Source organism: Atractosteus spatula, chromosome 8, assembly GCF_055471065.1.
Source record: "Atractosteus spatula isolate fAtrSpa1 chromosome 8, fAtrSpa1.hap1, whole genome shotgun sequence".
NCBI lineage: Eukaryota > Metazoa > Chordata > Actinopteri > Semionotiformes > Lepisosteidae > Atractosteus > Atractosteus spatula.
In genome coordinates, this window is record NC_142713.1 from 56,019,574 (window position 1) to 56,042,831 (window position 23,258).

Genomic DNA, 23,258 nt, shown 5'->3' on the forward strand with positions numbered 1-23,258 from the left:
TGATCATGATACAGTACATTTTAAGCACTGGATTAGTTTGGTGTTGTTAAAGAAAAACATAAAACTGAAATCTAAAATTTGATCATTGACATTGATACACATTGCCAATTGATACACATCCCACTGAGCTACAGCAAAAATGAAAATGTTTACAAAAATACAGGAGTGGTTCATAGGCAGTGAGTGTGAGATATAGTGGTAAATTGGCAAAAACGTAAAAGTACAGTAAAATAGTAAAGTAGGAAAAGTGTATTTGCTGAGCTCTTTGCAGGCTCAGTCCTTCACAGCAGAACACCTTATGTGTCATAGTCACCACCAACACCACACAGAGCATCAGTCTAAACAACAGAGAATGTTCTCCAAATAAGGCTTCCACAATGACCTCTGTTGCGTTTGTCAAATAAATATAAAAATGTTTATAAAACAGACTTGTTTGGCACATTTTTGGGAATAAGTGCAGCCATTCCATGTTATTTCGTGAGGTATGGATATCACTCCTGCTGAGATATCAGTTCACAGCTGAATGGTTTGATAAACATGCACTTTTTCATGACAAATGTAAATAACTTTTGATCTCCTTTTTTACAGTTTTTATGAATACCGCTATCCCTATTGCAGCAGTACTAGCGGTAAGCAGATATACGGTATATGTTATACTTTATAACTATGTATACCTTCCAGATGAGCCCATTAAAAATATACTTTTTATATAAGCACACCATTATTTTACTTGTTTAATGGTAGCTATTTTTATTGTTCCTCTCTCTTTTTATTGTTATTTCCATTATGAATCTTCTATAGGCCAGGAGATGTTGAAGTTGGAAGTTTCAGTCTGCCTTGTGAAAGAATAAATTCTTATTTCCCTTTGTATTCCATGCATCAGACAAAAAAATCAGGAAACCATTGCATGTCTTACCAAAGTGTTACATGGAACACTCTGAACCGGCTGACCAAAAATAAACTGGAACCACAATCTTTTTAAATGTTTAAACTTTTTACACCTAACCAATGTGGATGACCTATTATTTCTTTATGTTGTGGCTCACAGTTATATCTCCTTCTTGTACTGGACAGCATCTACATCAGGCCCCACATAATGGAATACAGAAGCCTATGCTTCCTGATACTGCTGCGATTGTGGCTGTTCTGATCGGAGCTTAGATCTGCGAAAAATGTGTATCATCTCAGCACCAAGTTTGCTGATTTGAATGTGGCCCAGCTCTGTTCCTCATTATTTTAGTTGAAATCTTCAACTTCATGCAGTGCATTTTGGAGGCAGCTGGTGCTGGAGGTAAAGCAGAGTCTTCTCCTTCTGCCTCACAGACCTTTGTGGCCCACGCCTACATCAGCAACACCAAACTGAGCCCAGCAGATGCCTTTGCTTCCCTGGCCCTGTTCCACATCCTGGTCACTCCACTTTTCCTGCTGTCCACGGTGGTCCGGTTCGCGGTCAAGGCTCTTATCAGGTGAGGTGACGCGCAGGCCTGCACTAGTAGCGCCAAATAGAAAAGAGTGACAGTCATGTGGACGTCATGGATCTGGGCTGCTTCTGCTGGAAAATGCTGTAAACTGCCCATTTAATTAAGTTATTACGGAGAGGTTGGTTCACCCACAGTGGAAAGTGATTGATAATCAGATAAAGTTAAAGAATGCGTGTCTTATACCTTTGGCACAAAACTTATCCCAGTGCCCGCGACTGTAGCAAACGCCTGCCGGTCACTGCTATGATGGGAGACATGCCCCTGCTGATTTCTCTCCCAGCCACAGCTGGTGCACTTTTATATGGTTTGCTTGACTGGAATTGTGATGAATTACCCTGCTTTAAAATACAACCAAAGTATTGGTTCTGCACTGGGAATTTGAAAAACTCATCCTGAATTAGGGGTGAAGAAACTTTCATCTCTACTTCACACTGACTCTTTAAAGCAGGGGGTCTCCCACTGAAGGCTTTTTACAGTTGGGTTTGGCCTCAGATCGATATCTGACTGAAAGGCTTTACAAGGGATGATTAGGTTGACCCAGTCCATATTTGGAGTAGAGCTCCCCTCTGTTGTGGAGATTTTTATAAGTCACTGTCTCAGGAAGTCGAGGAAGGATCCTGGTTTCTTACTTTTCTCTCCCCTGCCTTCTAGTAAGCATTATAGGAGCATAAAGGCATGTATGCTCCAGATTCAGAGACTGAATTCTGCCTCTACCACTGACTCACACACATTTGTTTTTGCAAACTGCTTGTGCTGAGTTTTATTTAAGTTGAGTGTTATTTAACTTTGTTGTTGTTGTTGTTGCTGCTGTTGTTCTGTATTTAAGTTGGATGTGTCCTTAACTATTTTGTATTGGAGCATACATGCAAATAAGCATTTCATTGCACTTGTGCATATGACAAATAAACTGTACTCTGGACATTCTGGGACTGGCTATTGTGAGGGTGAACATTGTTGACAATGCATCTGTGGCTCCACTGCTCTGTGTTTCTTCTGTGAACAACGTGATCCTTGTGGAACACTGCTCCATCTGTCCAAGTGGCAGTGGTCCTTTGTGAATGCATGCTCAATGCCTCTGTCTGTGTTTCAGTGTACAGAAACTGGGTGAGTTTCTTCAAAGCGATGAGATTGGTGATGACAGCTGGAGAACTGGAGACATGTCTGTGTCATTAGAGTCATGTAAGAAACACCCTGGAGTGGTGAGTACACCAACCCCAGTCCTGCAAGTTCCCCAGATAGTAAGATAATACTGACACCTAAAGATAATTCATGGCACAAATTACTGTAAATGCTATTGAACAAGAGTCTACAGTCACACTGTGGCTCAACTTGGATTCAGTTATAAAAGGCAGCAACAATAAAAAAAACTATAAAGTGTGGTTATTAATTTTCTCAGTTTGTTAAAGCACACTGAGTGTACATACACCAGCTAAACTAGTTAGCAGGACAATTATATTTAGCAACTGCACTAACTTTTAAAATTGTTGCTATAATAAGCTGGTCCCTGCAATGCTCTGAACTCGAAAGTACTGCTCGCTAGTAGAAGCCAGCTGAACTTTTTCTGCTGGTAATTTCACTAGTTTTCAGTGCAGTATAAGCACAGTGGAGCCTCTGCTACCCTTGCAGGAAAAAAACTTGCTCTCCATCTCTGACTGGTACTGTACCTCATCCACTATGTTCTTCCAAAAACAAAAACAATATCCATGCTGTTGCCACAAAACCCTCACTATCTGATTGGAAAGGTGTTTTTCCTTAGTTTTTTAAGCGTGGTGTTAGTGCCCTCACTTCAGCACTGAATAAAAGCCACAGTTAATACAGCTTATTAATATGTTTGCTGCAGAGTTTGTACACTTCCCTTGAGTCTGATTTTCTTTGCACAGCTATCAGACAAGCATGCCAACAACAGAGAGAAACCATGCCATATACTATTCACTTCTTTTAAAATTTACTTATCTTGTTTTTTTCAGAAAGCTCTAAGAATGTTCCTGAAGCTGAATAAATACTATAAATCAACTAATTGTTGACCCAAATTGGCTGAACCATTCATTCTTTAATTCATTATGCGCCTTGTGGGAACATTCTATATTTTAAAGAAGTGTTATCTGGATGAAAGTCTTGCCAAAGAACCCCAAATTAGATACTGCCAAATTAGATAAAAATAACACTTCTGTAATACTGAATGTCATCTATAGCACATACAGCCTGTTGAAATTATTTTACTGTTTTCTGTTGCACGGCCTTACTGTCTGTGTTATGCCTTATGTATTTAGAGATTAAAAGACAAAAGCATTAATGTTGAGTTTTTATGTCTTCATGTTGTTTTCAGGCAAATATTTTGCATAACCTCGTGTCACATGTTTTTAATAGCTCTACTCTCAGGCCTGGAGTACCATATTTCAGTCTCAGCTACAAATAATTATTATGACCTTTTAATGGACATGCTAAAAATCGTAGCCTAGTTCAAAGCAAAAATGAGGCAAGACCGCTGATTATATAAATTATATGTCATTTCTCATGCATTACTCATTTTCCAAGAAATTGATTCATTTCTGATTCATTCTTGTACCATAGTGTGGTATTTTTTAATTGCTATCTACACAGGGACTAAAAGCACAGATTAAGTACTAACTGTCATGTTGTCCTTTCAGATGTTTTTATCCTTAAAGTTTTATCCTTAAAATTTGAAGCCCCCAGTCTTTTTCCACCATGACTACTGTCATGCTTGTGGGAAAGGCTCAAAACTGCCCTATAGTAACATTTGTCCTTTGCAAGATACTTTTTTGCCTGATGTAAGAGTGCTCATATTGTGTGCTTTATTTATTTGCCTCCTTCTTTTTAGCTTTATGTAGATGTGTTAGCAGGGTGCTTGTCCTGAGGTAGCCTGTCCTTTGCACAAAACTAATATGGGGATCTGTTCTCAGGCCCTGCTGTTGTAAACACTGGGGTCAGAGGGCTCAGGGAAACCCTAACACTCTCACGTGCGCTCTACTCCTTGATATTCAACAGACCAAGGCCATAAACAGGAAGCAACCGCTGAGGTATCAACTGGAGAGCTATGATCAGCCGGTGCGAAGACAACTGCGGCCCACCGAGACCGAAGATATAGCAGTCAAGGTCAGGAGGTCGCCGTGACAACAAACCCAGCAGCTGCATTTCTCAGGCTCTCTGGCGCTCCGACTAGACAGCTTGGAGATTTCTGCTGCGATGTCTGTATCCAGATTTCATTAAGAAATCCTTCTGAATGAGGCTTCAAATGATAGCTGGGTCTGCTCAAGCTTGCTACTGCTTACCCATAAGTTTTCAGCTGCCCAGTTTTAATTCACTTACTGTACCTTTCCTTCTCATTTTCTTTTACATCATTTCCACTTGGTGAGTTATTTTCAGAACTGACTTTCCCCATTTAGCTTAAAACTGTTTCTATTTGAAACAAATACCTCATATATACAAAAAGCAAGCAAGGGGGAGAGAATGTTTACATACCTGATAATGCTCAGACACTAATAATGTTGTCAATGTCAATACTTTAATCTTCACAGGACCCTTTCAATTGCATGTGCAGATTTGAATGTCCTTAGTTTTAAAAGTTCATTTTTCATCCTCTTTTTTAACCAGTGCTTTACAAGTTTACCATTTTCAGCTTTTTTTTTCACTCACAGGTGACTAATGGGTTCTTCACATGGGGAAGCAACTTGTCAACATTATCAGATATAAATATCCGGATTCCCACAGGTAATATGATCTAAAAAAAGCCTGTATGCTTTAGCAAAAAATAATACAAGAAAGGCCTCCTGACTACTTCTCAAAACACGTCAGTATCACTGCATTTCTGTCATTACCTGCGTCACATACATGATCACATACTTTACTTCATAGAAATGTGCTCTGAAAGACACTACCTGTGCTCATATTTCTGAATTGAAAGTGTACAAGCGAAAATGGCATGTGTAAATAAATGGGGAAACTGAGGCATATTGATGTTTGTGTGTGTGAGGCTAATGAAGCTAAGATTGCTTCAATGCTTTTTGAAGTCGCTCTTCATTGGAGTTACAGAAATGCCAATGCGCTCTACTTACTCACTTCTGTTTTCCCACGCTCTCCTGTACTCACCCACTCCTGTGTACGTGCACTGCTGTCCTCACACTTGTACTTACACACCTCACTCCTGCCTGTACCCACACAGTTCCCCAGTACTGACTACTGTTCACTCACTCCAGTACAGGAGCTCCAGTACTGGTATGCACTCCTGCACTAATGTCTGTCGGTGCCTGCTATCTCCACCAGGGCACCTAATCATGATTGTGGGGCAGGTGGGCTGTGGGAAGTCTTCCCTATTGCTGGCCATGCTCGGGGAGATGCAGACCATCAGTGGGAAGGTCTACTGGAGCAAGTAAGTATGGCAGTCCCAAAGGATAACAGGAGGTTCTCCGTTCTTTTTCATGGCATCTCCTGTAAAATTCTGTTTCACGTACTGTATGACGAAAGTTGTTATGACCTGTGATGTTTTGGGCTTTACACTTCCTGGATTTCCATTCATTGCCTTAATGATGTGTTCTCTGCGTGATTTATAAAGGCAAATGGTGGCAGATAGGACAGGACAGCTAATATGTGTCAAAGGCATTGTATTCAGATATGAACTCTTTCCAATTGTTTTTTTCTTTAGTTTTGAGGTCCACAAAGCTAACTGAAGCTGTTTACTTGAAACCAAACACTCAATGATTGAGAATTGATTCTTCTTAACTTGCTCATCCATGTGTTTTTTCTGTCGTTACTTCTTTTTACTTAGTTTTTCTCCTCCTAGCTGAAGCTGCCTTCTTACTGTATGCTTCCCCCAACCCCAAGGGTGTCTCTGAATGTCATCAGTTTGGTCTTTTCTCATTATTTCTCTGGCTGATCTCATTAAGAAAGGTCATCAGCTGCTGGACTTTTTTAAAACCTTGTGCTGTTCATGTGCTTCTGCTAAAAGAACCAGGCAGAGCTTGATGTATGACAGAGAGCTTGCTGGGCTTCTGCAAAATGGCTCAAAAACAAACACACATCTTCTGTTTGCTCTTGTTTAACATCCACTATTAACATTGAGACTTCAGCTTGTTTGTTTTTATAAACCATCCATTCTACATATCTGGATGAACATGCTTCAGATAACTCTCCTGAACTCTCCATTTAATAATTAGCTGTCTTCAGCGGGCAGCTTATCCATTCTTCATTAACAGGCTTAAACACCAGATGTGTGTATTGCTTATGTGCATTGTGTGTTAGAATGGACTGAGTTGAGCTAGTGATTAACACTAAATGCAAGCCCTTGATTATTGAGATGTGTAAACTATTATTATACTGTAGTATTATTAATTCAATTCTGCAATTTCCCTCACGGGATCAATAAAGTATCTATCTATCTATCAATCAAACGTTAAAAAATAGTATCCTTAATTACTAAATATAAAAAGCTAAAGCACTTTATTAAATTCTTAAAAATAACAGGATCCAATTAAAGAAATGGAATATGATTGATTGCAAGAATAAGATATTAGAGAGATCAAGAGAGATGGAAACAATGTTAGACAGCCAAGCAGGGTAAGCCAAATTTATTGTGACTAAAACACTCAATAAACCTTTAATTGGCTTCAATCTTGTTATAACTAGTGAAATAATAATAGGACACTTCTAGACAATGAAAGGGAAATGGCTGCTGTACAAAACAAGTGTTTCACTCAGGTGTTCACTAAAGAAAAGGTCAAAAACATGCCTCAGGTGGAGGAGGGACAGAATTATTTATTAAAATGGTACTAGCACGGAGGAGGCAGAAGAGTTTTGAGCACTAGAATAGCTTAAGACAAAACTCTACAGGGCCCAATGATCGATATGGAAATAAGATCCTAGCGGATAGTCTACATGGATTTAGAAAAATTAGATCTTGCCTAACTAATCCATTAGGGTTCTTTGAGCAAGAAACAACAGCAATGAACACACCGATATCTCACCGAGATTAATTCTAAAATGACGTGTACAATAGTAGGCATTTAAGGAAATGTATGTGTTTGGATAAATAATTGGTTAATAAATAGAAAAAATATAGGGGACAGATAAGGGGGGAATACTGAAATGGGAAATGGGAAACGGGGAGATGTAATTAATGGAGCAGCACATGGATCTGTACTAGGACCACTGCTCTTGTTTATATACTGTACAGTATGTCTAAATTCTGGTGTCGTTTGTAAACTAGTGAAGTTTGCAGATGATACCAAAATAAGAGAATTATGGGTAATCTACAATAATGAATTTTGTATTTGGCTTTATCAAATACTGTAGAAAAAGCAAATAAAATTCTTAAAGCTTTTGATAAAATTCAGTACTGCACAAGCACCTGGCAGATGACATTTAATGTATACAAGTTCAGAATCTTACATGCAGTAGCATAGTTATAAATATAGGAGATAGAGCGCTAGCTATCCTTTCCTCAATTTACAGTACTTATTAAATGATTGTGGCCTGATTTTTGTCTAAATTATGCATAAGCAATTTAGGATGAGCAAACACAGATGGGACACTATCAGACACTCCCAATTACTTACGTTCCACACACGTGAATGAGGGTATGTGTGAAATTTCTGAACTGGTTCATGGTCACTACTTACTGACCCCATAGAAAAAAGTTTTTAGTCAACTAGAGATCAGTTTGCCTGACTGGCTAAGAGGTCATATGGAATGAAAACTGGACCAGGTTTCAAAACCATTGGTCTAAATCTGCTCAGGAGACAGAAGGAACAACTCCCTCTGTGAGGATATTACACCACTGTGCATTTTTCATACTAATAAAAAAGCAACATTGCACTGTCTGCTTCTGGGCATTTGTTTTTTGTCCATATTTCACATTATACTTCTAAATAATCACATGAGAAGATTTTGATTTTTTAACTCAGGGTAGGCAACTCTAGTCCTCGAGTGCCACATTTGTTTCTGGTATTTCATTGCATCTCAGATCTTGGTGACGCAGCTGAACTAATTATGTGGATAAAATGTCACATCAGCTGTATTCCAGGTCTTAACTGGGTACTAATTTAAAACTTGCAGGAACCCACTAGAGTTGTGGACTAGAGTTGCCCATTCCTGCTTTAACTCTTCACAGTAACGGTACTGAACCTGACGTAGTGTCTTCTATTTAGTGGGCACACTGTCCTGTCACACACTGATGTCATTGCACATACTGCTACCTGCAGTGTTCCTTATTATTTCTTTACATTACGTATCTCTAATTACATTTATGCTACACTTTAATTACCCATACAGTATATATTACTTGATAACATTGTAAAGATTCCATAATAAGGTTGAAAAAATACTCCCGCAAAAGAATAAATCGCTAATTTCATTACACAGCTGTGTTTTTTAACAGCTGCTCCTAGTGAAAAGATTTATCTGGCCTATCTTCTGTTGTTCAAAATGGAGGATAATAAAAGGTATGTTTTGATGTTTCAAAATTTTATTAATGCATATGCACTCAATGTCATTTACTGTACCAAGCTGTCACTGGGTAATTGTAGTGTATCTAGATGTTATTAGAGAAATTGAAACCAGCGTTCACATTATGCACCTTTCACTAACAATAGTCAATGTGTATGTTCTGTTTCTCGTTTCGTCTGCTGTCGAAACAGACTGCCTGAGCATGAGATGCACCACGAAGGGAACTTAAGGTATTTATTGCCTAATGGGACCCTTGTTTTTGTTGATTTATTTTACTTTTTTAAATCTCTCACTCACATGATTATAATGTAATTTTAAGTCACTGCTCACTACTTTTTGTGTATTTAACTTAACATATTTTATGAACATGTAAAATTCATATTAAGTAGTAAGGACATTATTATATTTTTTACTTAAAGTATAGATACTGTAATTATCAGGCTCAATGTGATATTAAGGTTCTATAAGATTCTATACTGTGAATAGCTTAGAGTATTAATTGTTGTTGTCCATTGTGAATCTTTTTGGAAATGCTGCTGGAAAACTATAAAAGGACAATTTAATATTGTTGTACTGGTTTTCAATGTTCAATATACTTTCACTAGCCGTGAAATGACAAAGAGAGCAGTAGAGATCCAATGCGTAGTGGCAAAAGGGATAATATGGAGGTTAGCCCAGGCTCAGGGGGTCAGACAATATTGGTATAGAAACCTCTGCCCTCAGGCCACGGACGTAGGGCGACCTGGTGCTAGGCGGGTCTCAAGACATCTGTACCCTCAATGCTGAGCCAGGAGCAGAGCAGACACAGGAAGTAAATAGGCTACACAGCAAGACACACCAGAAAGACACGAATAATCACAGGGAACTAGGAACAGGACAGAAGTAGAGCGCCCTCTAGGTGTGCAGGGCGTGACACTATGCTGTTTGCCTATGAGTGGTAATAATCCAGTATGAAACTATAAATAGATTAATTATACAATACAAGGCTGAAAGCAGTCACCTAGTTTTGCATTAAAAGTTCCTGTTATTTCTCTTTATGGTGTATGTAGAATAAGCATAGGTGTCTTAAATATAATTTATCCCAACTAGTCTTAATTCTGATGTATATCTAGTATTTTAAATACAGTATTGACATGCTGATAGGATCATTACATTATGGCAAACGTATGACTTGGATTTCAGTTATGTGCCATGGTGCCATGGCATTTTGAACAAAAGCAGGATAACTATTTTATACAAATGCAAAAACATTCAGGATCAGATTGTCAAGCATTTGATTCTGAACTGTAGTTTTTTTAGACAAAAGTGTTTCATGATTAAGTTCAAGGTAAAGGGAGGTATTTATTGCATTCAAATGTTTTTTTTGTTCTGTTGCGTCAGTGACTCACGACTTTGCAGTGATGGAATCTAGTAATGACACGCAGACAGCACTTAGTGTACTGGAAAAATGTCATTTGTGCAATTGGCTGATTTTGTTAACGCTGTCTCCCCGTGATTTATCATTATGACCTACTGTAAATCATGCTAAATGTCTTCAATGAGCCGAGAGCAAAGCATCCAAGGCTTTCAACCATGTAGGACAATCACTTGCGTTCTTTTACCAGTAGCGTTTTTTAAAATTGTGTTAAAGATTGCTCAGTTACTGTACTTTATAACTTTGAAGGAAGCATACCTGTAGAAAAAAACATTTAGAAAAAAAGTCTGTCTTTCTTTTCTAGCTTTTGCAAAAATAGTTATTTTTGAGGTAAACTTCTGACCTCTAAAGCCAGTGTCATGAAAGATGAGAGGTGAACTTCTGTTGCCACACCAAATGAATGGCCTTCGGTTTCCGTGAGCTGGCTTTTCCTTGACTTTTTCCCTGAAGCTCTGACATCAACGGAAGTATCGCACATGTCTGCTACTGTGACTACAGCCACTACAGGGCAGGATGTAAACAGAGACTTATCTAAAGTCTAAGTGATTTTCCTTTGAAATAAAAAAATAGACGTAAACCTTGAAGATGGTGGAGCGTTGCTTTTAACAAGACAAAAGGAGCAGAGCAAAACAGGTACATGTTTAAGATAACTCAGTTTACTGAGTCCACCCTTAACTGGCTTTGAAGACTGCTGGCATCTCTGAAACATGTCTCTGTCCAGTAGAATCCACCTAATATTATTTACATGACTTGCAGTGTACATGAGACGGAGCTGTCTTTCGAAGCCGACGGGAGGTACCTTTTAACCTTTATCTTCAGAAGTAAAGCTGAGTCTCTACATAAACCCTAAGTCCTTCCCCCAGCTCCAGTAATTGTCCTCCTGTTGTGTATGTGGTAGCTGGTAGTGTATTTGGGAATGTTTATGCATACATGCTGGGAGTCAGTCTCTTAGCTTAAGAAGTGAATCAGTTTAGAGGGTGAAGTCCTGCTTGAATGTATAATGTAAGTTTGGCTTTTGTAAGTGGCTGCCTGGGATTTTCCTTGATGTACAATTCCCATATGTATGGGAAATTGTTGTACTGTAAGTACCTGGAATGACCTACACAGCCATAATGTCAAAGTTTGTTTTTTTAAACCCACCACCACCATGCCAACTTTGGAGGACTTCTTTATTTTTATTTATTTTTCCCTGTCGAAGTTGATACCCTGGTTTCATTCAGGAAATGGCTGGCCTGCTTAGCAACCCAATGAGCTAGATGGGCCCAATGGCCTCCTCTTGTTAGTAACTTGTACTGTATGTTCTGATTTTGTACAAAAATGGAACGAAATAATACATATTCATATAGCATAGATTAGTAGATAATGTAATAAAAGAAAATACATATATTGTATAAGTGGGAATTGTATATAAATGGAATTCAAATACATGATCCTTTCTGTTTTTAATAGTTCCTCCACTAAACTGGAATGGATCTATTTTGAACTGTTTGTGGAAACATACAGTCCTAATGTGGTCTGGTCCTATATTGGAGAAGTGTACGAAACGTGGCCCAATTGCATAGCAAGCAGGATATATAAACCACAGTACAATCAGATGATCAGATTCATTTCCTGATTGACCTGAGTTAGACTATGGCTCCCAGCATTTTGCTGTTTTGGGGAAATGCAGCCCATGATTAACAAGTCTGGCACCTCGTCATTATGCTCACTAGGTCTGCCCTTCTACTCCTTTCTCATCGTGATTTGTCTTGGATTGATGTCTTCCTCAGAAAAACCATTTTATCATATTTTCCGCCTGTCTCCCAGTTTTTTTCTAATGTTTTTTTAAACTTCAAACAGCAAAAACCGGAACTCAGTGGCCTATGCTGCCCAGAAGTCATGGCTACTGAATGCAACAGTGGAAGAGAATATCACTTTTGGAAGCCCTTTCAACAAGCAGAGGTAAGTCTGTGCAAAGCTAATAGTCATATTTTCAGAGAAAGAATAAACAGGCAAGCATGATGTGATCAAATCAAATCAAAGTTTATTCATCAAATGCACAACAATACAGCGTGCAGCAGTAGTTGCTGGCAATGAAATGTCTTTTCTGCGAGCTCACAAAAATCACAAGAATCACAAGAATCACAAAATTCACAAAAACACAAAAATCACAAAATTGAGGTTACAAAAATAAGGTTACATAATAATAGATGTAATAGAAATTGAATAAAACTCAATATGAGTAGAGCTGCTATGTGTCCATGGTGTATGCAATATATACATGTAGTGCAGTTATGCTGAATACAGTGAAAACTGTGTCCATGTAGCCATTACAGGTGATTTGCTAAAGGAGCTGCAGGTTGGCTATTCAGCAGTCTTATTGCCTGGAGGTAGAAGCTGTTCCGTAGTCTGTTGGATTTGGGCCGAATGCTTCGGTACCATTTACCGTAGGAGGGTAGGAGGTAGGAGGGAAAACAGTTTGTGATTGGGATGACTGGGGTCCTTGAGAATGGACCTGGTCTTCTTGTGATTGTGTTTTTTTCTGAGCCAAATGGAGTCTGTGAGGGAGCCTGTGTGTTAACTACCTTCCACAAAACTCCCCAAATTACCCTCTCATAAAAGCCCCATTTGTGATATACTGATATATCTCATTGGCTGCACAATGCACACAGTGGAGTAAACAGGAACAAGTAATAGGTTTATTCCATGCTGAAAAAAAGAGGAAAGAAAACACAACGTTTCGGCCTTCTTCAGGTGTGAGCCCACTCCTGTGTGGAGTAAACAAGTTGTCTTTCATTGTGCAGAGATAAAATGTGTCTATATGCTACAATACTAAAGTGACTACCATAAGTATAATATGTTCATATAACATCAAAGGCTGCCATTGTAGAGAGTTCATTACTTCTTATACTGGCAATATACATCATAATTTCTAAGGAACTCACACCTTTTTGTTCCAATGTCAAGATGAAATTCTAATTGAACACAAAGGACCGTGCATGTTGTCTTTGTTTTGTTTTTTTCAAAAAACTTTGTCTACATGACAAAGTTGTAAAGATTCTGCTACTTGACATTGCGAGATATTGCATTGGAGTAGCCCTGGTGATATGTCATTGTTTCTGTAAGTTTGAAATCTCCGCTTCACATTATGTGGCTTTACAAGACATTTGACAAGTTTACAAGACATTTGAAGGAGTGCTGTTACAGCTGGTCTCTGGACAAAACAGCCAAAGCTAACAGAGAAAAGGACAACACCGTACAGTAAGTCAGTGTGACTGAGCCAATGTTGCATCCTGTTGTTACAGGTACAAAGCAGTCATAGATGCGTGTTCCCTGCAGCCTGATATAGACCTGCTGCCATTCGGGGACCAGACCGAAATTGGAGAAAGGGTAGGAGTCAGAGTTCTGCTGACTCTGATATTTCTTTTTGGCTGCTTACCCTGATTTCAGAGAACAAACTCCATACAGTATATCCTTTTATGTTTTTTATGAAAGCTCTTGCTTAGGGCAATAAATGCATTGTGATCAAGTAACTAGTTTCTTGGCACATTTATTCTGGCAAGCATCCACTGAGTGGTGTCTTTCTTAAGCGAATTTCTAGTCTTTAATTGCTCATAATTAATTGCTTTAATTGCTGTTTACAATGCATAAGGTTAGCATGTAGTAGATGGTTTTGTTTTGGTTTTTGTGTGTTTAATGTCTACTGTGACTCGTAACTTTTTCTTGTCTCTCAGGGGATTAATCTGAGTGGGGGCCAAAGACAGAGGATCTGTGTGGCACGGGCTCTTTATCAAAACACAAATATTGTCTTTCTGGTAAGATTTCTGTGCTTGTCTGCCGTTTTGGATAGGGAGAACAGTCAAGAAGTTGGAATCAACGCAGCCTAAGTATTGAACCTGCAGAAAAAATGCAAAGCTGAGGAAAACATTCTCCTCTGCTTTAAGTGCCTTTGTAGACAAAAACAATTTTCGGATTGTGGTTTAACTATGATAAATCTGCCGTTGCTTATACCGTCAAAGGCCTAGATCAAATTAAAACTTGAATCCACATTCCACCTGCAAATTGGAAAAGTGGCACATTTGTACTTTTAGTTTTTCCCTGAATACTTTTTCCTTTTACCCCATAAAAAATGTCCTTCCAGTGGGGAATATGTAACTTGTGGTTGCCTATGGGCTGAAGTTTGGAGTTAAACTATATTATTGGAGAACTGCCATTAGTTTAGTATTGCACTGCTGGAGTTTTTTCTCATTTTTTAAACAGTGACCATAGTTGTCAAGGACCCTAGTAATGTTCTGGGTACCTTGAGTTTAAAAGACTGTACATACAGTTGCAAGACGTTTGTGAACCCTTTGGAAGTACCTGGATTTCTGCATTAATTACTCATAAAAATGTGGTCTAATCTTGAACTAAGTCACAATAATAGACAAAAACACAATCTGTTTAAACTAATAACACACAAACAATTGTACTTCTTCTTGTCAGTACCGAACACATGGTTTAAACATTCACAGCCTAGGTTGGAAAAAGTATGTGAACCCGTGTATTTAGTAACTGGTAGAACCTCCTTTAGCAGCAATAATTCAAAATAATTCACAAGTCATCTTCATCCTGCTGATGCCCACACCACAAGCTCAGAATCGGGAGCGCTTGTTACAATCTAAAAATGAGATCATTCTGAGATACGGATGCTGAATAGTGGGTACTGGGGCAGGAGTCAGGGAGGGGCTCCCTCACTAGCTAGATTCGTCTTCTCATCTGTTGCACAGCTAATCTGGAAGTTGCTCTTAACAACCTTCAGCTCGGTTTCATTCCTCTCTGCTCTTATTCTATCCAAGGCCCCAGATCTTGCCCAGAACAAATTGAGAATAAGCAAATTCACGAATGTGAAATGTGCAAATGTCAATACCCTGTTGGATATTCTTGTATAATTACTGAGCTTGGTTTTGCCAGATGGGTTCCAAGTGTACAATATCATTTATTAAGGATTTAATGCCTCTCTGTATCTATAGTGTCTATGTACAGTATGTGTGTGCATAGTTGCACAGCATGTTAAAAAAAGTCACAGCAAGCATCCGTGTCTGATATCTTGATGTTGCAGTGTGGGGGACCACCAAAGTGGGGAGCCTGGGTCTCTGGCCCCCATTCACCAAGCCATAGGGACATCTCTGAGTCTTTGAACAATGTTAGTGACCTTGGTTCCATAAAAACAGTTGTTGACTCTGGGTTGACTCTCACTTGCTGTTGTCTCCAACAAATCGCCACCTCTCTTTTTCTCATGGCTGACTTTACTGAAGTCCAGACACCAGTATCAGTATCAGTGATGGTGGTTTCCTAGGAGTTGCTGCCTTGCAAATTAAACACAACCTGGTGAAAGACTAGATTCCTTGATAAACAAAAGCTGTTAAATCATCTGAACTCTATCACTTACGTAGCTCTAGGAATGACAGGAAAAATGAAAAAAGAAACCTACTTGAGGGACAGTGGTGGCGGCACTGTTGTTCTAATAGGGCACCAGCTGGATTGCTTTTTCATTAGAAAGACATGAGAGCAGTCTGGGTTGTTTCATGTTTTGTGGGAACGTGAGGGCTGCAGAAAAGCAGATGGGATGGATCAGGGACCCGGCCAAGGCTGCTGGGTTTGCTCTACAGCCTGATATGATGGAGCCAAAAGCATCCAAAAGGAACATTTCTCCCTTTGGCTGCAGTAAAGAGTGTTGTACTTCCGATAACAAAGTCAGTCATTGTGCTTTGCTAACTTTCACACAATTTATTGTGTGAATAAACTTGTGTGAGTAATACTAATTATTCCAAATAGTCCTTACAGACAACAGAAAATTAGAACCTAAATGACCAACATAAACGAGAACCTACTATACATAGTAAATTGCAATATACAGAATATTTCCCTGAAGACCATTCGATTGTTTCAGTCCATTCTATCTAATTACACAACTTTCAATACTGTTTCAGTACCGATTATTGAATGTCTCTTTGCAGAGCTGGCTTACTAAATTTGGCTTGAAGCTCTTGGCAAAATGAGGTGCATTGTCTCATGTACTGTAAAATATTTTAAGATATGATTAAAATTAAGCTTGTGATTTAGATTTAAATCTCATATATCCTGACAATTCAAAATGTCAAAAGATATAATATAAATATACATTTGAAGAGATCAGTTAAGACATGTACACTTTTTATCAATGTAGAAAGCCAAAAAGCTAGAGAACAAGTAAAGGTTTATTCCATGCTGAAAAGAGAAGAAAAGAAACACAATGTTTCGGCTGTGGGGCCTTCTTTGGGAGCATTCATCTGATAAAGGCTCCACAGCCAAAACGTGTTTCTTTTCTTCTCTTTTCAACATGGAATAAACCTTTACTCATTCCTTTGCAGTCTGCGTATGCTGACGAATCTACTTACTTGAACTACAAAAAGCAAGGGTACTGTTTTGTAGTGCATAGACAGGCCCAGCACATTCTGACTCTCTCTCCTGTGTGCTGATTGCAGGATGATCCTTTCTCAGCTCTGGACATTCACCTGAGTGACCACCTCATGCAGGAGGGAATTCTGAAGTTCTTGCAGGATGACAAGAGGACAGTGGTACTGGTGACGCACAAGCTGCAATACCTCATACACGCAGACTGGGTAAGTCTTTAACAACTTACAGGAGCAGGCCTGAATATATGAGCTGCAATAAATGTCTAATGGTATGAAGACATTTGTTTAAATAATACCCACCCATCTCATGAACATGTTGTGTCTGAAACAATGTGCTAGTATAGTGTATTTGTCGAAGGATCGCAAAACACCTTAAGTGCTTAAAGTGACAAGCAGCATCCAAGGGTGAAATTAGGCCACGTAAATTTCAATTAACGTGGAAAATTAGGAATGCCAGATTGTGCAAATCCAAAATGGAATTTAATTAGGAAACTGGGGTAAATATTACCACTCTTTTGGACAGTGCACTGGGTTCTTAAATGATTAAATATTCAGAATCACAGATTATCATGGCACAGTGTCCCTTGTTACCCTACTAGGATTTTTGTTAGCAAATTCTGCTTCAGAGAAGAGTGGTCCACTTATTTCCCTGATTATTGAAGAATCACGGAACCTGATTTTACCTTGAGATGTCAAAACCCATTGCTAACAAGGCCAGCCTTTGCTTGGTTTCTGAGATCTGAAAAGATCAGGCTACAAGCAGGTCACTGTCGAATCTGTGTACATAAGATTAATACATGAGTTATCATTAGACACTGTATAAGAAAGACCATTAATATGAACTTCATTGCATTTACTGGATACAGTCAGGTGTTTCTGTAGTGGAATCTGCTTGTGGATGTGACATTTGCACAGATCTGTTGCTGACCCGATCCAGAATTACTTTGAAGGACTGTCTCACCTTGGCAGAGCAAAATGTCAGTGCTTTCACATTGATCACAATAGAGCTGTCAGTCTAGTGTCTAAGATCGAAGGTAGCGAAGATGAAGTAGAGAAAGGAATGCATTTCATTTTTTGTAATAGTAGTATAGTGTAGGTATTAATGTGCTGGTGTCAGCATTGGGTAGTTGGGAAATTATTAATCTACAATTTCTTATATCAGCAAAAATTGTTCACGTGCTTTATATATCATAATGCATAAAATATGTTATGATAAACATACTGTTACTGTGCTATTAAATGTGTTTTTTGGGATTGTTCAAGAACTCAGCAAGGCAAGGTCTTGGATCAAGTTGTTACTAGCTGGTAAATGAAGAATATAGCCTCATTTTTTAACCTTTCTTAGGTGCTCATGTTTTAACCTCATGTTTTATATCAGAACTGGCAGCCTAAACCTAGAGAAAAATATTTCTAATGTATTTGAAATAGAGCATTTGCTTTGTTTACTAATTAAATACAAATTGAATTTGAATTCAACACTTAAAAGAACATTTTGAAGGATTATGCCTAAATTACTTTCCAAACCTTTTCTTTAACATTGTAGTTTTGGAAGCAGAATAATTTACATAAGGATTCATGTATTGTGTCAGCAAATAAATGACATGCAATATATTGTGTAATCCAGCAGTTTTGTTTTGTTTTGGAAGCACGCACAATGAGTGAAAGAGACAATGGCTGTGTGCTGGCTGAGCTGGAGTGTTTCAGTTTAGAGATTTCAGACCATCTCACAGGCCAAAGCCATCCTATATAAGCTTCGTTTTTATACAGGATGTTATGTCCAATGTGCTTTGACAATTCACAATTTTGATGCATAACAACTTAATAAAACATATTGCAACAAAGCATGCAGCCTATGGGAACAGTCTGCATAGCAGTCTATGGGAACACAGCCCCTGCTTTAACCTTCAGCTCCAATTTGCAATTTACTTATTGACGCAGTAAAGTACATGGTATTTTTATTTAAATCTTGCTGTACAGCCTCCAAGATAAAAGCTAATGTAGGAATGTCATGAATACGTTGAAGGTTAGAGCTTAAAGAAGCAGTAAAGTCACTTTGGATAAATATGTTTTCTAGATAAATGTGGATTTCTTCATTCTTTACATGTTACATTTCCAGTCAAAGAGGCTTAGATAACCTGTGTAACTCAACTGTACATGCAGTGTGAACACAATTGCATGACCATGACATTATCTACATTGTCATTGCACCTATTCAAAACACATGAACACAGCATAGAATTGCACTGACGCTTGGGGTGACTGGGTCCAATACTGAGGTCACCTCCTGTAGACTCATTAGAAGCTAACATCCTTTGTTTAGATTATTAAAATAATTAACTGGGAAGGATATAACGATATTTCAGTTCCATACAACATGTTGAACAGAAACCACACTGGGAGTGGTAACGTTCAAGTATACTTTAACTCATAACTGTTATTTTTCTTGTCTGATAATTACCGTCAGGGGAATGAGACAGCTCCTACTGACGTGGCCAGGAAACTTTGAATAATGAACCTTGCTAGTGTGTGGCTCCATTTGTCATGTTGACTCTGTGTTTATTAGAGACCAGATCAATTGCTGCTAGTTTTTCATCCAGCACATTGTTGGAGTTATAACCTGAATTAAATTAAAAAGTTAAAAATGCTGCCGATGGTGACATCTATTGTGAGACGGCTTGCAATTGTGCAATGCAGATCTAAGTTGTAATTGACACAAGAGGATTTTTTGTGCTTGGAGTGTGAATGTGTATATGTGAGTACAAAGAGGTTCAAGCAGGGAGCTGTGTCAGCTGCAAAGGAGCAAGTAGAGGTCAACACCCCGCTGAAAAGAAAGAAAAATACGTTTCGGCTTTTGAGGCACCTTCACGCCTGAAGAAGGTTCCAGATCCAAAGTTTTGTCTTTCTACTTTTCAGCTTGAAATTAATCTCTGTTTCTATGGGTGGTGTGGTGGCTCTGTGGTTCAGGATATGTGCCTGTGGCTGGAAGGTTGCTGGTTCGTATCCTGCAGCTGGCAGAGTAATTCTACTCCGTTGGGCCCCTGAGCAAGGCCCTTAACCCTAACTGCTCCAGGGGTGCCATATAAATGGCTGACCCTGTGCTCTGACCCCAAGTGTCTCTCCCTGTCTGTGTGTCTCATGGAGAGCAAGGTGGGGTATGTGAAAAGACAAATTCCTAGCACAAGAAATTGTATATGGCCAATAAAGTGATCTTATCTTATGTTATAACAAATGCAAACATACCAATTAGAAAAGCCTTAGATTGTATGGCTCTTATACATAACATTGTTTTGTTCTAGCCCTGTGGTTAAAAGCCAGTGGTGCCTGTGTTTCAGATCATTGCCATGAAAGATGGCACTGTGCTTCGAGAGGGGACCCTGAAGGACATCCAGAATAATGATGTGGAGCTGTATGAGCATTGGAAGACCCTCATGAACAGGCAGGACCAAGAGCTAGAGAAGGTCATTCCCACATACTCAGCTTCCACAAAAATACCACATCAGATAGAACACAGTTACCTTGTGTTTGGAAAGAAAAAACCCAGCTAGTCACTCATTCATGGCATCTTTTGAATAACAAGATATCATTTATCCATCCATCCTTGTATTATCTGAACTGCTTTACCCAATAAATTGTCGCTGGGGGACCCAGAGCTCAGAATTGATAGTGCTTATTATATAAGCTTGTGACTGATGCTATATATTTCAGACCTTTTTATACCTTTATATAATTTATATTTTAGAAAATATTTAAAGTATCAGTAATTAAGGACTGAATATTTGAGTGACAAACAGAAGACTGTGGTGAAGGCCCTGATTTAGGGGCTTTGTGACGGTCTAAATTGGTGGCTTGTCTACAGCAGGTTTCCTGACATTTTGGATTTATTTACTGCAGTTTTTTTTTCTGGAATGGCAAATTAAAAATATCACTTTCAAACAAGAAGAATTTAGAACACTTAAAACTGGAGATTTAAAGAATTCAGTTTTGAGCTTGCTTCTTACTTTTTTTACTTTAGTAAGCATTTTCACCCACATTTACTGTGTATGATAAAACATCTTTCATTGTTAACTGCAACTCCTTTTAATTTTTTAGTTTAGGCAACAATAAGACATCCTTACTTGTCCAAATGTTCATTGCTTCTCACTCCTTGTTAATGAAAAAGATACATATTTATAAGTAGTTAAAAATGGAACAATATGGGTACATAATTTGCTGTTATTTTACTTCAGTCTGTTCATTCACATATGTCACAACATGCCCCTGTATTTTTTTCCTTAAGGACACTGAATCTGATAGCTTAACAGCCCTGGAAAGGAAGAATTTGAGAAGAGCCCTTTATTCCAGAGAAGCTAAATCCCAGACAGATGACGAAGATGAAGGTAAATAGAGACTCTGTTTTTTGAAGATGAGAAATAGTCAGTTGTTATGGCTGGATATACAGAGTAGTAATTCCAAGAAGGGCTCCAGAACCAGTGTTTGGCTTCCAGCATGTATTTGTACACCAGCATGGTATCAGTTAATTTATTTGTCGATGAAATCAAGAGATTCATTCCAAACAGGAATGTAGGGCATAAGTAGCTAGAAAAGCTTCTTTCATTCTGGTACGTTCTTGTAAAACAATAACGTGTGACCTAAGACGAAACTGTATTCTTAGCCCTTTCATTGTGTAAATATTATGCTTATGGGCTAATGGAAGGAATTACGTCTTCCCTAAAGAGGCCTGGTGTGTGAAGGTACAGTAAATGCTGCTAAACCCTGCTTTGAGTCCATTTTGAGAAATATCTTCCAGCACGTGGTTGAACGACCTTCATCAGTAAGCTGCTGACAAGCAAAAGCACATGATGGAACCACATGTCTCCTTCAGTAGCTCAGTGCTCTTATATCCATCTGGTCTTTTGCTTTGTAGAAGCTTTAAGTTTGATTGCTTTTTCTTAAAAAGAAACATGTGTGGTGGTAGGGGGAGAGTGGAGTGCTAAGTTCTTGTTTGTCTCCTACTATGATCCTCACAGAGGAGGAAGAGGAAGAAGATGACGAAGACTCTCTTTCTACTATCACGAGCCGCCGTTCCAAGATCCCCTGGAAGGTGTGCTGGAGATACCTGACCTCTGGAGGATTCGTGCTGCTCTTCATGATGATCTTCTCCAAGCTGCTCAAGCACTCTGTCATCGTTGCCATTGACTACTGGCTGGCTACCTGGACGTCCAACACCTACAGCCCACCCAGCAACTCCAGCAGCACTACCAACACCACTCTGGAGGAATCGGTGCGTTTGGGGACATTTCTGATAGGCCCCGCGCAGTGATTTTCTTGTAGTTTCATGTGTTATAAACTGGATCATGCAGACAGACATCAGTGTGAGTGGAAAGCAAGACCCTGAAAGAATGGCTCAATACTTAATACCTCACCACAGTTCCTGTCATTCTGGTAGAGAAACATTTCAGTTTTTAATTTCCTGCCAGCCCTCTGCAACTTGGTGTGACAGTAAAGACTGCAGCTCCCAGTTTAAATGATGAGTTACATTGCTCTACTGAACCCCAGTTGGTGATTTGACTGTGTTTTTCAGGCCGCTGAAAATAGAATTGCCTAATTTTGATCTCAACGTTCTCATAATGCTGCTAGCATTACAGAAACACATTACCACCTAGTAGCCTGATCTCATCACATCAGTACTGTAGATCTGTATTGTAGTAGTTATCAGTACTGGAACAGGAGACTTCCAAGTAAAACCAGGCTGCTTCAGTAAGTCTTAAAGGTGTAATTTTATAGTATGGTGATCAGGGACATTGTGCTGTTGGATGTACTGTACATGGACTATTCTTTGGATAATGCATTAAACTGAGCTGCTGAATTCTTCATCATGAAAGATCCCATGGCACTGGGGTTGTATCCCTGGTATGCTGACTAAATGCCATTTTCCATTCAGCTTGCACAGTCTGACCTTACAAAAGCTCACCCTGAAATCAACTAGTAAAGAACTTTCTCACCTCTCAACCTGGTGTGCTGCGTAGTGGAACTACTGGTGCATGATTGCCCTACTATTGGTCGATCCAGTGGGTCCCCTCCTATAATGAAGGTGCTTTGGGATCTTTTAGTATGGTGAATGTTACATAAATGCAAGGAAACGTTGATATTATTAATGATAATTATCCTATGTATACTGAAAACTCTCTCTCTCTAAAGTCAAAACTCCTTCATAGTACCTAGCTGTTTTGCCTTTCTAAGGTTGCATATCTGTAATTTCTAGAATCGTTCCTATTACATTGCGGGGTTCAGCGTGCTGTGCAGTGCAGGAATTGTTCTGTGTCTCATCACCTCGTTGACTGTGGAGTGGATGGGCCTTTCAGCTGCCACCAATCTTCATCACAACCTCCTCAACAAGATCATCCTTGCCCCTATTAGGTACTGCTTGACTCTGTTATTTTGAGTGTCAATTCAGAAATGAGCAGTGCAGATTCCACCTATTCTTTGCATTGGATCTGGAAAGTTATTGTATAT

The 23,258-nt window shown here is 38.9% G+C and overlaps 1 protein-coding gene across 5 annotated transcripts in view; it reads left to right on the plus strand.

The window, feature by feature from the left end:
• The window catches only part of abcc9 (ATP binding cassette subfamily C member 9), a 70,641-nt gene that overhangs the window by 19,840 nt on the left and 27,543 nt on the right, over positions 1-23,258 (plus strand). For 4 of the 5 annotated variants that reach the window (XM_088923394.1, XM_088923396.1, XM_088923397.1 and 1 more), the window contains exons 12-25: positions 589-629; positions 1,324-1,466; positions 2,572-2,680; positions 4,488-4,595; positions 5,138-5,210; positions 5,763-5,868; positions 12,193-12,294; positions 13,638-13,722; positions 14,067-14,147; positions 16,836-16,973; positions 20,099-20,224; positions 21,043-21,142; positions 21,773-22,026; positions 23,008-23,162. In XM_088923394.1, the coding sequence (XP_088779520.1) occupies positions 589-629; positions 1,324-1,466; positions 2,572-2,680; positions 4,488-4,595; positions 5,138-5,210; positions 5,763-5,868; positions 12,193-12,294; positions 13,638-13,722; positions 14,067-14,147; positions 16,836-16,973; positions 20,099-20,224; positions 21,043-21,142; positions 21,773-22,026; positions 23,008-23,162 (1,621 nt within the window). Of the gene's footprint in view, positions 1-588; positions 630-1,323; positions 1,467-2,571; positions 2,681-4,487; positions 4,596-5,137; positions 5,211-5,762; positions 5,869-9,130; positions 9,170-12,192; positions 12,295-13,637; positions 13,723-14,066; positions 14,148-16,835; positions 16,974-20,098; positions 20,225-21,042; positions 21,143-21,772; positions 22,027-23,007; positions 23,163-23,258 lie in introns of all 5 variants that reach the window. The other variant, XM_088923398.1, reaches the window with a different exon arrangement.